This window comes from Sceloporus occidentalis, unplaced genomic scaffold (genome assembly GCF_023333645.1).
Source record: "Sceloporus occidentalis isolate IW3139 unplaced genomic scaffold, rSceOcc1.0.p SCAF_184, whole genome shotgun sequence".
Classification (NCBI taxonomy): Eukaryota; Metazoa; Chordata; class Lepidosauria; order Squamata; family Phrynosomatidae; genus Sceloporus; species Sceloporus occidentalis.
The window spans coordinates 1176696-1193079 of record NW_028317164.1 but is presented as its reverse complement, the minus strand read 5'-3'; the positions used below and the strand labels follow the sequence as shown (position 1 = coordinate 1193079).

At 44.9% G+C, this 16384-nt stretch overlaps 1 protein-coding gene across 1 annotated transcript in view; it reads left to right on the top strand.

The window, feature by feature from the left end:
- The first annotated feature begins 318 nt into the window (after positions 1 to 318).
- The window catches only part of LOC149278689 (peroxisomal biogenesis factor 3-like), a 131431-nt gene continuing 115365 nt past the window's right edge, over positions 319 to 16384 (top strand). The window contains exons 1-2 of the mRNA XM_089501874.1: positions 319 to 388; positions 1211 to 1342. Coding sequence (XP_089358000.1) covers positions 319 to 388; positions 1211 to 1342 — 202 coding nt within the window. The remainder of the gene's footprint in view (positions 389 to 1210; positions 1343 to 16384) is intronic.

The following is a 16384-nucleotide window of genomic DNA, read 5'->3' as shown; positions in this document are numbered from 1 at the left end:
TCTGCAGTGAACATGTAGCCAGGAAGTACCAGGTACCTCACTGGTACGGAAGGGGTTAATATGCCTCCTTTTTGGTGAGGTTGTCTGGGACATTGTATTTAGATAAGTTGAAAAGATTTTTTGAAAACTTTGCTGTGAAATGTAAGGCATCCATGTATTTGCTCTGGTGCACATTTTTGATATTTCAATGAAATTGCAAGTTTAGTACATTTTAAAGAAAAGTCACTATATCTTCAACTAGTTTCCCACATTTTAGGGAAGCTTATTTTTTTATATAGATTTTCTTTAGTTCTAACACAAATATGTGTATTTGTAGAGATGCAGTCTGTATGGAACTTCGTGAAGCGACATAAGAGGAAGATCATTTTCTTTGGTGCATTTGTGGGAGGTAAGTTCCTTTGGGTGGTGCTCTCAGAGGCGTAAAAGTGCCAAAAAAAGGCACTGATCCTGCCACATTTGTTATGACTTGCTGATTATACAAAATATGGAATGTTTTCCATATAGAAACAAAGTGAGCGATTTTTTTTTTTTTGCTTTTGGACATTTATACATTATCCTTATGGAAAGTGAGATGTTTGTTTCAGAGTGGCAAGGCAGACAGTTTCTGATCAGTATCCTTACAACTGCTCCTGCAACCAATGAGCAACTTAATAAATAATGGGTGATGACAATACAGATTATAAGGAAAGGAAGTTAAATTTCCCCACGGTAATGACACAAATGCATTACTTATGCATTCAAATGCATTACTTATTCAAATGCATTACTTATTTGAATATGTTAACACCTGGGTCAACATTAATACTCTTGAGGTTGACTACGGCTGCATGTTCAATATCAAAAGTGAATGATTAACCAATTTCTGAGGAATTATAAATGGCCAGTATGCCAGAAAGTGTTACAGTTTTAGATGGAGGATGTAATGTTAGGATTCAAAGCTAATTACCATCAACTCACTTTCCAAGAATTCAGTAAAACATTTCACCTACAATGACCTGGTGACTAAAATGTAATTTCTGCTTCATCTTCCAAATATTATGTTCCTCATTTAATGAGAAAAAAAATCAATTTACAATCTCTGAAAGACCTAGTAGGAGATGTTAGCACAACCAAACATTTTATAGAAATCCACTTCTTACATTTTTTGTGTCTTATCTTTTACACTTTGTAATACATATCCTGGAAAAGTGTCTGTTTCTATCATACAAAGGTGTCTATCTTCTTGGAAAGTATGCTGAAAAGAAAATCAGAGAGATTCAAGACAGAGAAGCAGCTGAATGTATTGCACAGGCACGGAAACAGCACCATTTTGAAAGCAACCAACGGACATGCAACATGACAGGTCAGCATATTATGCATATTACTGTCCCATCTCTCTACTTCCTCTCACCTCTAAGCTTCTTGAAATAATTGTTTATACCCAATTAACTAACTTTCTTGACTCCAACTCCCTGCTTGACCCTCTTCAATCTGGTTTTCGCCCTCAACACTCTACTAAGACTGCCCTTACTAAAGTTACTAATGACCTACTAACTGCCAAATCCAAGGGCCACTACTCCATGCTAATCCTAATGGACCTCTCTGCTGCTTTTGACACTGTGGACCACCCTCTTCTCCTTCAAACTCTTCATGTTCTTGGTCTCCGTGACACTGCTCTCTCCTGGTTCCCTTTCTACCTCTCTGATCATACCAACAGCGTCTCTGTCTCCAGTATCACTTCCGTTCCCCCTCTCAGTGAGGGTACCCCAAGGCTCAGTTCTAGGACCCCTTCTGTTCTCTCTCTACACTTCCTCACTTGGCAAACTGATCGCATCCTTTGGCTTTCAATACCACCTGTATGCTGATGACACCCAGATCTATCTATCCTCTCCTGATATCTCTCCTTCTGTCTTAGACTGTGTAACTATCTCGCCTCTGTCTCTACCTGTATGTCTGCATTTTTCCTGAAACTCAATCTCACCAAAACCCAACTTCTCATCTTCCCTCCCTCCAACACTAAGATTCCCCCATCAGTTTCCCTCAATGTTAATGGTGCTATCATCTCCCCGTCTCCTCATGCCCGCTGTCTTGGTGTCACCATTGACTCTGACCTTTCGTTCACCCCCCCACATTCAGTCTAACACAGGATGCCACTAAGGCTCTCGTCCATGCCATTTTTATCTCCTGCTTTGATTACTGTAACTCTGTCTTAGCTGGTCTCCCTCTTAATTGTCTCACCCCTCTACAATCCACCATAAATGCTGCTGCCAGAATTATCTTCCTCTCCCATCGCTTCACTAACACCTCTCCTCTCTGTCAGTCTCTTCACTGGCTGCCTGTGTGTTCAAAGTCCTTACAGCGTTTCCCCTTCCTACATCTCCTCACTTATCTCTAAATACGCTGCTAACGGGTCTCTCCATTCATCCAATGATCTCTATCTATCCCCTCCTCTGATTTCTAGCTCTCATACACGCTTACAAGGGCTGCCCCATACTCTGGAATACCCTCCACTGGCCTATGCGTCTTTCCCCCTGGCTCCGGTCCTTCAAGAAATCCCTCAAGACCGACTTCTTTAAGAAATGTTATAACATTGCACATTATCGCCCTCCCATATTCCTTTAGCTCACCTTTCCTAGTCCCTCTCCTGCAATACTTTTTTTTTTTTTAAACTGAATTTTTATTGAGATCAGACATAAAAATAACACAGGTATCCTCCATGTAATGCATAGGAGTAAAGACATAAAGAAAAACAACAGAAAAAAAAAATTAAAAAAAAAATGCGCATTACAGTTGGACATTACTGCAAGTATGCCGCCATACAATGCGGAAAAACAATGTAGAAATATCATATCGGTATAATATGTATACAATATGTCACACAGATCTCGGATTTTACATTTTTAGGAACAGGAACAGGGACGGGGGAGGGATGGGGGAGGAAGGGGAGAGAAAGAGAGAAGGGGGAAAATAAATAAATAAATAAATTAAAGGGGAAAGAGCGAGAAGAAGAAAGCAGTAGAAGAGAGAGAAGAAGCCAAAAGGTAATCAGGATGCCAGACTTGCCTTCCGGTACCAAATGGTCCGCAAATCTTTCAGGATATAACCACTAGGCATAGGGCAGAATGTAGCAGTATAATACTCATCCCAAGCCGCCCAAGTGTCATGAAAAATGTGTGGAGTGTTAGAGGCGGAATGCGCCATCTGTTCATAAGTACGGGTTGTAGTAAGCGCATACAAGACGTCCTGAATCGTGGGAGGGAGTGGGTCCTTCCACTTGCGCGCAATGCAAACCTTGGCTGTGATCAAGACATGACCCAGTAGTTTTCGCAGTGGGGAGGCTAATGATGGGGGAAACATATCTAACAATGCAATCTCCACCTCGGCCGCGATTGGAATATGCAACAATTCCACGATGAGATGAAAAACAGCTGCCCAGTAGGGTTTAAGCACAGGACAGCCCCACCATACATGGAGCATGGTGCCTACGTCCCCGCACTGTCTCCAGCATAAGGGGGAGGAGGAGGGGAACATTTTAGCTAGTCTGGAAGGAACATAATACCACCGAAAGAGAACCTTCCTATTGGTTTCGAAATGAGTAGCATTTTTTGAGACCCCCTGAAACGAGGAGAGGGCATGATACCAAGTTTGAACATCATATTCCCTGCCAAGTTCCTTCTCCCATTGTAGCATAAATGGAAGTTTGTCAGACCCGTGACTCAAGAGAGCAGTATAACAAACCGAGATAGCCCCCGGAACACAAGGAGCTTTCAGGCAAAGCCGAACGATCGGGGTATCAGGACAGGAGGCAGGGAGGTCCCTCAGATGCTGCGAAAGGGCGTGCCGAACTTGTAGATACTTAAAGAAATCTCGACTGGGCAGGGAAAAAGTACTCTGCAGGTTTTGGAAAGAACGTAGACGACCCCCGGAGAACAAGTGGGATACCGAAGTGACACCACAATGTATCCAATTATCTAAGTGGACATGAGGGATAAGGGGTTTCAAAGAAGATAATGGGGCGTGCCCGAGAAGGTGATCAGGAAAATGCAACATGGATTTATGTTTATCCCACACTGCCAACGAGAGCGAGGTCGTGGGTAGGGCATCCGGCAGTGGAGGTCTAGAATTCTTAGGAAGCCACAGAAGATCTCGTAACAAAAATGGGGAAGTAAACAAGGATTCATGGTCCACCCAGGCCACCCTAGATGGTTCTGAAAAGAGAAGAAGGGTTTGAGCCAGGTTGGAGGCAAGATAATAGAGCCTGAGATTTGGAATACCCAAACCACCAAGTAATTTAGAGCGCTGTAAAATATGGTACGGAAGACGGGGCCGTTTGCGGAGCCAAAAAAATTTAGACAGTCTGGTTTGCATCGTGCGAAAAAATCCAGAAGGCAAAGCTATGGGCAAAGTCCGATAGAGATATAGCAATTTGGGGAGGGAATTCATTTTGAAAGAAACAATACGGCCAAGCCAGGAAATCTCCAGTTTTGACCATCTGTTTAAATCGTCACAGATCTTGTTCCAAAGTGGTAGAAAGTTGGATTTAAATAAGGAACCAGCTGACTTGGTAATGCGGACCCCCAAATATGTAATAGAGTCCGTACGCCAAGAATAATGAAAAGTCCCGGACACGGCGCTAATCACCGAAGTCTCGTATCCTATATTAAGAGCCTGCGTTTTATGCCAATTGATTTTGTAGTACGATAGATTACCAAAAGTAGACAATAACGCATGTAGATTCGGAAGAGAAATTGTTGGATTAGTGAGTGTCAGGAGGACATCATCAGCGTACAGACAAATTTTAGAGTCAACGGAACGTATGGGAAAGCCCGCAATATCGGGGTGATCTCTGATGGCAATCGCCAGCGGTTCCATGGCTAGAGCAAACAAAAGCGGCGAGAGCGGGCATCCCTGGCGGGTACCATTGCTAATAGCGAAGGGCTCCGAAAGAAAGCCAGAGGTATAGACTCGCGCACGGGGCCGGTCGTAGAGGACAGAAACTGCGTTAACAAATTTCTCAGGTAAGCCAAAAGCCCTCAACGTAGAGAGCAGATACCCCCAATGAATGCGGTCGAAAGCTTTCTCCGCATCTAAAGAAAGCATCACACAAGGTTTATTAGCAGATTTCGCGAGATGGGTAATATTAATGATGCGCCTCGTATTATCAGACGGTTGACGACCTAGGATAAAACCTACCTGATCATTGCGGATCAAGGCAGGAAGCAAGGTATTCAAACGGTTAGCAAGCAATTTGGAATAAAGCTTAATATCCGTGTTTAACAGGGATATAGGTCTATAATTTTCACAAGCCGAAGGGGACTTCCCGGGTTTAGGGATGGTGACTACATAGGCCTCAGACATTTCACCAGGGAGGGGTGTAGACTCCAAGAAACAGGAAAAGAGATCACTTAAGCGAGGAGCCAAAATAGATTTAAATTTTTGGTAATAAAGATTGGAGAAGCCGTCTGGACCTGGGGCTTTATGAGATTTCAAGCCGGCAATGGTACGCTCTACTTCATCAGGTAATGGCGGCGCCACCAAAGCCTCCCACTGATCTGCAGGAAGCCGAGGGATTGAAAGAGAGGAGAGAAAATCAGCAATCTCCACCGAACGCGGTTGTGGTAAGTCCGTCTGTAGACGGAGGTTATATAAGGAGTCATAATATTTCGCAAACAGATCCTCACACCCTGAGAAGTCTGCAAATAATGGGTAGTACAGGAAGACGTCTGGAGTCGGAGCCTGCGAGCCAATAAGGAATCAGCTCGATTCCTTTTTGCATAATACTGCAGGTGAAGCCGACGTAACGTGAATTCCGTGTAATGTAGTTGAAGTTTATCTGATCCTGAGTGTCTTTGGACCAAGAAGCTTTATTGGTAAGCTCCAAGGACACCAGACGGTCAGTAAGTTCTGAGATCGTGCGTAATCTCTGCTTCTTTTGAGCAGACGCAATTTTAATAAGATGACCCCGTATGACTGCCTTATGGGCAAGCCAGAGGGTGGAGGGTGAAATCTCCGGAGTGGCATTGGTCCGAAAATACTCGGCGAGCGCGTCCGCAACATCCACGCATACCTCCGTCTGTTGCAGGAGACTTTCATTAAGGCGCCATCGGGCTGACGGTGACAAGGTGGGACCATTGACCAGGGAAATCCACACAGGAGCGTGGTCAGACCACGATATATGTCCTATCTCTGCGCTTCGAATCAACTGCAAGACCTCACCATCTACCAAGAGCATATCAATTCTGGAATAACTTGAATGAACATTCGAGTAAAAAGAAAAGTCCCTACCTAAAGGGTGTACCACACGCCATGCGTCAAAAAGGGAGTGTTGATGAAGCAAATCTTGAAATTTCCAAGGAGGGAGTAGAAACGAGATTAAAATCCCCTCCAGCAATCACTCTACCCTGTCTCAGCCTGTGTAGTTTAGTGAATACATGATCACAGAAAGCGGTCTGACCGGAGTTAGGGGCATAAAGATTAAGGATAGTATAAGGGGTACCGTCAATACAACCCCGGACAATAAGGTAGCGACCCTTCGGGTCACGGGTCTGAGACAACAACTGAAAGTGAACTTGTCTACTAATAAGTATAGCTACACCCCTAGTCTTGTTGGCAGCGCGCGCATGATACTCTAGGGGATAATATTTGGACGCCAGCAATCTTGCTTGGGATTTAGCGAGGTGGGTCTCCTGAATCAACACCACCGTAGCCTTACGCGTTTTGAGCTCCTGAAACAGCATCCGACGCTTATGTGGGGTATTTAATCCCCGAGCATTAATAGAAAGAAAGGTAATTTGCATCTTGGTACAATAGCAGAGGCAACTGGATAATGACCGACTGATCCAATGGGCAGAGAGAAGAAAAAATAGAAAGAGAGAGAGAAAAAGAGAAGAATGAAAAAGAGAGAAAAAAAAAAAAAAAAAAAAAGGGGGGGGAGAGGGGGGGGACAAAAAGGGAGGGACAACAAGGGAGGTAATGAGAGTTGCAAAAGCACTTCAAGAAACACCCAGACTGTGCACACAACTAATGGTTATACAGAACGATGTGTTCAAGAAATAGATGGAACCGTATAGGGGGACAAAGAAACCAGCAGTAGCTAGGACTTGCTGGCACACAGGCGAAACAGAAATCATGTAACTGAGAAATCCCCGGACATAGGGAAGCTAGAACAGCAAAATCAGGAAAGAACCCCGAGTAACAATAGCCGTACAATAAAAGTAAACGCTTTTATGAACCTCATATATAGATGAGGATGTACGCAACAGAGCCCTGTAGAAGAGCCGATATATAAACAGTACATAAGTAGGTAATACAATCACTCAGCAACCTAATAAGTAGTTGCGTGTAACAATCACAAAAAAAAACCAAAAAAACAAAAAAAACTAAAAGAAAACAAAAAAAAACCCCCAAAAAAACAACACAATAATAATCATAAATAATGTAAGAAAACAGACAGAAGAATCTAAGGCACACATAACAACATCGGAGTATTCTACTCAGAGTATATAAAATATAAGAAACCTAGATGTGTGCAGTACATAAGCGTCGTAAAGGTTCATGTGACAGACAGTAAGTCCCGCACATAACAGGTAGTAGAATATGTATGAAAATATCAGTAAACAAAAACATGTGTATCTGTAGTGCATATCCATCGCAGAGATAAGCCCTCTGTGGGACAGAAAGTACAGTCCACCAAAGAACAGATAAAAAACAAAACAAAAAAAAAAACCCCAAGTGTAGATAGAACAGTTCAGTGCCCCACCCGGAATAAGCAGGGCATAGAAAACTGACTGTTAAACGAGAACACCTGCGTTAGCAGCGTACCGTCAACACAGAGAGAAACTCTGTCTAAAAACCGAAGCCCTCATGGGGCAAACCCAGCAATGTGTATGAATTAAAAAAAAATACAAATAAATAAATAAACAAAAAACCACAATAATAATCCTAAATAAGATAGTGTGAGAAAACAGACAGTAGAATCTAAGGCACACATAACAACCTAGGAGTAGTCTCCTCAGAGCATATAATATATAAGAAACCCAGAAGTGTGCAGTACATAAGCGTCGTAGAGGTTTGTGTGACAGATAGCAAGTCCCGCACGTAACAGGTAGTAGAACATGTATGAAATTATCAGTAAACAAAAACACTTGTATCTGTAGTGCATATCTATCTGTCATAAATCAACTCACCCTCTCCCCGGTTCCAGCGTCGGCAGGTCTCGGCGTCGGGTTTCCTCTCAGCCTCTGCTCGCTGACACAGACACGAGCAGAGGCTGCGTGCAGGCACGCCCCCTCCACTGCCGGCAGAGAGCAGCAGGGAGGAGGACGCGGTCCCAGGTTGCTATGGAGACGCGTCCACTCCCTGCTACTGCTGATAGACGCCGGCAACGTAGGAGTTGTGTACGCGTTGCCATGGCAACGCGTCTCTCAGTATGACTTCATTTTGGCGCCAAATTCAAATTATAAAAGCCCCTTCCACTGAGAGATCATTGCTCAAGTATCAAGCTATTACTGCCTCTGTACCTAAGCGTTCCTGATTGATTCTACTAGTGTACCAGATCCTTCCTTCTGATTTTTGACCTACGTTCCTTGCTGCCTGCCTCGACCATTGCGTGTGACCTGACCTTGTTTTTGGATTATCGTTTTTGTACCTCGCCACGGACTTTGTGGTTGCCATCTGCTATTAGGAACCATCTACCTTTTCGGCTCACGGGTCAGCCGTGATAGTATACTTGAGCCATGACCATGGTTCCTGCAGGGCTCCAAAATACGCTTTCTGAAATGAATGATAAAATGGAGATATTGGCCCAGATGATGATGGATATGCAGGCGCAGTACGGCAGTTTACGCAAAGAAGTCTCGGATTTGAGAGATCAAGCAGCACCTCCACCTACGCCTCCTGCTCCCCCTGCTCCTGTCGTATCTGGACCTGAACTGTATCATTCATTTGAACCGCAAGTTCCGTTACCAGTTAAGTTCTCTGGGGATCGTAAGACATTCCGCAGGTTTGTCATGAACTGTGAACTTATGTTTTCTGTAAAACCCCGTACTTACAGCACTGACATGGTGAAGATCCGTTCTATGATCCTTCTACTTGAAGGTGAACCTTCTGATTGGGCTCACAGATTGTTGGAGAACGACGATCCTGTTCTTGACTCCTACTCCTCCTTTGTTACGGCTTTGTCTTCGTTATATGATGATCCTCACCGTCGCTCCACTGCGTGTTCTGTTATAAGAGCCCTAGTCCAGGGCCGTCGTCCAGTAGAGGAATATATTTCCGAATTCAGGTGTCTAGCCACTGATACTAAGTGGAATGAATATGCTCTTGTAGACCAATTCCGTCTAGGGCTCTCAGATGCTATCAGGGATGAACTTGCACGTTGTCAGATTCCTGAGTCTCTAGAGTCCCTCATGTCTCTGGCCTTAACTATTGATAGGAGACTTAGAGAACGTAGAGCTGAGAAACAACGTCCCTGGATGCCCAGTTGGAGAGTGCCTCCTAATCGTCCTCATGAACTACCCTCAAGTCCTCCACCTGTACCGGCAGCTGAACCTATGCAGATTGGATTGACCAGATCCTCGCTATCCTTAGTGGAGAAGAATCGTCGCAGGGATAATAATTTATGCCTGTACCGTGGGGGAGATTCCCATCTTTTGTCATCCTGTCCGATACGGCCTAAACAACCCAGGGGTGAGTTTCGTCACATACGCTCTTGTGTATCCTCTATCATGTCTGAGTCACCTACTCATCTGTCTATTACTCTACGTCTACAGTGGGGAACTCGTCATCTTTATATTCAAGCCATCATTGACTCCGGGGCCAGCAGCAACATTATGGACAAATTATATCTTACTAAGCACAATGTCCCTACTTGTTTCAAGAAACACCCCGCATTCATTCAGACCATCGATGGCTCCCCTGTGTCTTCAGGACCCGTCGAGTCAGAGACAATTCCGCTGTCCTGTTCCATAGGGGGAAGACATACCGAAAAGGTCTCTTTTGATATTATCCACTCTCCGTTATTTCCTGTCATCCTGGGGCTTCCATGGCTGAAGAAACACGATCCAGCCATCCAATGGTCCACAGGACGTATCACGTTTTCGTCTCTGTTCTGCACATCACACTGCTTGGGCACGGCACATACCACGTTTGACACCCCTATCTCTGGGTTACCATCCCACTACACAGAATTTAAAGAGGTTTTTGACGAGAGAGGAATCGAGTCTCTTCCACCACACCGACCCTATGATTGTCCTATAGATCTCCTACCTGGATCCAAAATACCTTACGGCAGGATATACCCCCTTTCGGATACCGAACTCAAGGTCTTGCGAGAATATCTCGATGAACATCTGGCTAAGGGGTTTATCCGCCCTTCGACCTCACCAGCCGGGGCAGGAATCTTCTTTGTGGGCAAAAAGGATGGAGGTTTGCGGCATTGTGTGTACTACAGAGAGCTTAATGCTGTCACCGTAAAGAATCGGTATCCTCTTCCACTTATATCTGAACTTTTTGAACGTTTGAAACAAGCTACTGTCTTCACTAAACTAGACCTTCGAGGGGCGTATAATCTCGTCCGTATTAGGGAGGGTCATGAATGGAAGACAGCTTTCCGTACCCGGTACGGTCATTTCGAATACTTAGTGATGCCATACGGACTCTGTAACGCTCCAGCTACTTTCCAGAACTTTGTCAATGACATTTTTCGAGATTTATTGGATACATTTATGGTGGTGTATCTAGATGACATCTTGATCTTTTCGTCTACTCTCCAGGAACATCGTGACCATGTTCGTCAGGTCCTTGCCCGTCTTCGCACCCACCATCTATTTGCTAAATTAGAGAAATGTCAATTCGAGGCTACCCTGATTGAGTTTCTGGGGTTCTGCGTTTCCTCTAAGGGTATTGAAATGGACAAGAACAAGGTACAAGCTATTGAACAATGGCCACAACCACAATCCCGTAAGGAGGTGCAACGTTTTATCGGTTTTGCAAATTTCTATAGACGTTTTATTCGTAATTTCTCCAAGATCGTCCTACCTCTCACGTCCCTCACGTCTAAGACTGTCAAGTTTCTATGGAATAAGAGTGCTGAGGAGGCTTTTACCACTCTAAAACAAAGATTTGTGTCTGCACCAATCCTCGTTCATCCTGATCCTGACCTACCTTTCTTGGTGGAGGTGGACGCCTCTACGGTGGCTGTAGGCGCTATCCTTTCCCAAAGGCAGGGAAGTAAAGACTTGCTTCATCCTGTGGCTTTCTACTCACGTAAATTAACGTCTCCGGAGAGAAATTATGACGTGGGGGATCGGGAGTTGTTGGCAATAAAGTGTGCATTGGAGGAGTGGAGGCACCATTTGGAGGGGTCACAACACCCATTTCTCATTTTCACCGATCATCGTAATCTAGAATATCTGCAGAGGGCTAAGAGACTGCGCCCTCGTCAGGCCAGGTGGTCCCTCTTCTTCACAAGGTTCAATTTTCATATCACATACAGACCAGGAAGTAAGAATGGCAAAGCTGACGCTCTCTCCCGTCAATTCTCTAATGAACCTGATCATCCTAACCCGACTCAACCAGTGATACCTCCTACACATTTCCTAGTAACGAAAAAAGACTTTCTCAACACCCTTCGGGATTATTTTCAAAGCAGAGAGAATCGTCCAACTCAGCTTCGTACTGTAAAGCGAGAGGGCCTGTTCTATTATCAAGAAAAATTGTTGATTCCACCTCCATTTGTGCGTGAAGTACTACAAATGTGTCATGACGCCCCTTTGGCGGGTCATCCTGGGATAACAGGAACCCTTAATCTACTCCGTCGCCGCTTTTGGTGGTCCCACATGGTATCTACTGTAAGAGACTATGTAAAGACATGCCAGACCTGTGCCCGCAACAAGTCTTCGCACCAACGCCCTCAAGGGTTGCTACAGCTCATTCCCGTTCCTCGCTCTCCTTGGTCTTCAATCTCAATGGATTTTATTGTGGATCTACCCGTGTCCAATGGGCATACTGTAATCATGGTAGTAGTGGATAGGCTAACAAAGATGGCACATTTTATACCTCTGCAACATCTTCCCTCAGCAGCAGAGACGGCTGAAACATTTATTAAAGAAATTGTTCGGTTACACGGAGTTCCTCTCCAAGTTCTGTCTGATAGAGGTTCCCAATTTACATCCAAATTTTGGAGAGCTTTCTGTACAGGACTAAGGATTGACCAAGCCATGTCCTCCGGTTATCATCCCCAGACCAATGGGCAAACTGAAAGAGTAAACCAAAGTCTCGAACAGTACTTAAGATGCTTCACTACTTACCTGCAGTCCGATTGGTTCTCCCTCTTACCCATGGCCGAATTTGCACACAATAATAACAAGAATGCGTCTACCCAAGAGACTCCATTCTTTCTTTTATATGGCTACCATCCCCCTGACTTACCTACCCTGATCCCATCTGTGCCGGTGCCTGAGACGCAACAAAGGTTAAAAACCTTGCAAAGGGCCCTACGAGCAGCCAGGCTCAATCTGGTACAGGCTCAACAACGATATAAAGAGCAAGCAGACAAACATAGACGGGATGTACCTGTCTACTGTCCAGGCGACAGAGTTTGGTTGGCCACCAGACATATCAGGTTAGCCATTCCCTCCTTAAAGCTAGGACCCCGATTTATAGGTCCCTATACCGTCACACATTGCATTAATCCTGTCACCTATCGTCTCGCCTTACCATCGTCTCTTAAGATTCATCCCGTGTTCCACGTGTCACTACTGAAACCAGTAGTGATTAATAGAATGACCAGACATTCTCCGTTACCTCCTCCGCCTGTTTCGGTTGAGGGACACCCTGAATATATTGTTCAGAACATTTTGGACTCACGTTTCCGGGGAGGTCGTCTCTTTTATTTAATTGATTGGAAGGGTTATGGACCCGAGAATAGGTCCTGGGAACCTGCGTCCTCGGTCCATGCGTCTGCCTTGGTTCGACGTTTCCATAGGAACCATCCATCTAAACCCGGTCCTATCGGTTCCCGGAGGTTACCGTTCGGGAGGGGGTACTGTCATAAATCAACTCACCCTCTCCCCGGTTCCAGCGTCGGCAGGTCTCGGCGTCGGGTTTCCTCTCAGCCTCTGCTCGCTGACACAGACACGAGCAGAGGCTGCGTGCAGGCACGCCCCCTCCACTGCCGGCAGAGAGCAGCAGGGAGGAGGACGCGGTCCCAGGTTGCTATGGAGACGCGTCCACTCCCTGCTACTGCTGATAGACGCCGGCAACGTAGGAGTTGTGTACGCGTTGCCATGGCAACGCGTCTCTCAGTATGACGTCATTTTGGCGCCAAATTCAAATTATAAAAGCCCCTTCCACTGAGAGATCATTGCTCAAGTATCAAGCTATTACTGCCTCTGTACCTAAGCGTTCCTGATTGATTCTACTAGTGTACCAGATCCTTCCTTCTGATTTTTGACCTACGTTCCTTGCTGCCTGCCTCGACCATTGCGTGTGACCTGACCTTGTTTTTGGATTATCGTTTTTGTACCTCGCCACGGACTTTGTGGTTGCCATCTGCTATTAGGAACCATCTACCTTTTCGGCTCACGGGTCAGCCGTGATACTATCGCAGAGATAAGCCCTCTGTGAAACAGAAAGTACAGTTCACTTATAACAGGTAAAAAAAACCAAGTGTAGATAGAATAGTGCAACACCCTATCCGGAACAAGCAGGACGTATACAAAACTGTCTGTTAAACAAGAACACGAGCGTGAGCAGCGTGCAATCAAATTACGCCCCCATGGGGCAAACCCAGCAATGTGTAAAAAAAAAAAAAAAAAAAAAGGGGCTGAGATGTAATGTAAAATGGACACGTGGCAAAGATGTAGGAAAATACCTTGTGTATGTATATATGGAGCACCTTCATAACAGTCAAAGTATATACTAAACAATAAACAGAACCATAGCCCCAAATTAGAAAGACTGCAGTCACGTCACAAGGCAAAGGTAGGAACGTCCACCATTAACAGAAAAAGTCAAAGTAGACCAAAGCAAAGCAGAAACATAGGGCTTATCTGAGAGTCATGTAGACACAGGCGAAAGCCTGGAAGGCGAAATGGACGCCACCGAAGCAGCCTTTGCCTGGGAGCGAGAGTTATGCTGTTTTGTTGCCCTCTTTCTACTGGGTCTCGGTATTTCTTCATCTGTGGGTGAACGTCGAGGAACAGGCACAGAGTCAAGTTGGTCCAACGAAGTGATGTCTCCATGAACCAGATGCCACTGTTGCAGTAGATAAAGCCCCTCCATAGGTGTGCAGGCCACATGAAGAGATCCATTTTTAGTGATTAGGAGCTTTGTGGGAAAACCCCATCTATATGAAATGTGGTTTTTCCTCAGGGCCAACGTGATCGGAATAAAAGTACGGCGTTTAGCGAGTGTGGCAGAGGAAAGGTCCGCAAAAATATGTAGGTGAGTATACGGTGCAGGGAAAGAGGGATGTTGACGGGCCCGTTGCATAATAGCCTCCTTAGCAGAGAAGTAATGGAGTCGTAAAATCACATCTCTGGGAACAGTGGACGGCAGGGATTTTGGTTTCGGTACTCTATGAGCCCGATCAAGCCGTAGGTCTGCTTCCGGCATGTCAGGTAAGATCTCAAGGAAAAAGGAGCGTAGGTATGTATGTAGGGCCTCAACTGTCACTTCTTCAGAAATGCCTCTGATTCGCAAGTTATTGCGCCGAGAGCGATCTTCTATATCAGCCAATTTAGTAAGCAGCGCAGCATAATTGTCTTCTAGTACATTATGTCTGTCCACTAATTCGTTGAAAGTGGATGAGAAGTCAGAAAATGTATGCTCCATGTGCTCAGTGCGTGCCCCTAAGTGTGCCAGGTCTTGCTTTAAATCGGAAAGCATACCTTTAATGGCATCTGTCATCGAGGATTGCATAGTATCCAGCATATGTCGTAGGATCCCTGGGGTCACAGGAGCTTCTGGTTCGAGATCCACATCGCCATCTGCACGATCAGACTGTGATGGCGGGAAGGAAGACTCGTCGCCATCTTGATCTTCGCCATCTGTTCTGGTACGCTTGTGAAAATAGTGCTGTAATTTGCTCGGAGTCTTTTTCACCTGCTTTGAAGACATCCCCTTCGCTGCAGGGATCCAAACGCCACTCAAGAAAGATATTGTCCGGTAGGAATAATGTTTGTAGCCGCTAAATCGCTCGTGTGCTGGCGGAGCTCGTCTCTCACACGTCCATGCAGCTCCGTTGCCAGGCCACGCCCCCCCTCCTGCAATACTTTTACTATTGTGGCTGGTCTGTTCCTAACGACTGCACTTTTACCTATTGTGTAATACACCCTAAATCCCTCTAGATTGTAAACTCGTTTGAGCAGGGCCCTCCTCACCTGTTGTCTCTGTAAGTCTGTTATGTTACATACTACTTGTTGTGTCCTGTCCACCCATTGTACAGCGCTACGGAATTTGATGGCGCTATATAAAACAATAAATAATAATAATAGAATTCTTTCTCCCACCTTCAAATCCGGATTGTGCAGGCTATTGCTCATTGGATATTCCCTTTAGTCCTTAATCTGTAAGAACAAAACAATAAGAGAAAGCAGATGTCATGTTCTCTGGTCCTTCCAAGCCCAAACTTTAGATTTGCGTTCCAAATTACAATTGAAGTGGGCAGAAATGTGACAGATATTTGTATTGCGATAGACTTCATTTGTAATGCAGCCATTGAGGTTATTGATGCTTTAGTCCGCTGACACGGCCTTTAATAAAACAATCTCTGTAGAATTCTACTCCTGGGGAAACAATTGAGATTGTGCTAATATATATATCGGCATAATATTGGTATCATGCGTCGCAAAGGAATCTTGTTGCTAGTTGGAGTCCAACGTTCCTAAAGACAGGAGCTAAATTGTGTCAACCAATACCACCCAGGGTATGAGACTCAATGACCGTATTGGCGATAGTTTAATAAGAGCCTCTTTTGCTCTTTGAGAAAGATGACGGTATTTTCCAGACCTAAGTTAGCATCCAAGATGGATGTTCATTGGTTTGGGCCAAGCTTTGGGACTGTTCTCACACTACTTTGTCTCTTAGATCTCCTTCCCCGTTCCATGAAATCTTCTCTTTGGTGGTGGCTAAGATCCCATCATACATCTCAGTGTTTGTCCATGCCTCAAAAATCTTTCCATTCAGGTTGTGTGGTCACCTCAAGAAGCAATCTTTACTTTCTTGCGGCTATTCACATTCTTAGGTTATTTAAGAAAATTAGCTGAGGAGACATCAGATCCAACCTGTTGTGTGGCAGCTTGCATCTGGAAAGACAAGAACGTACAGGGTAGATGTCATTTGCGTTGGATTTGCCATGCAAAGCTGGGTATGCACATTTGATCCTAATGCCTGTAAGACCACA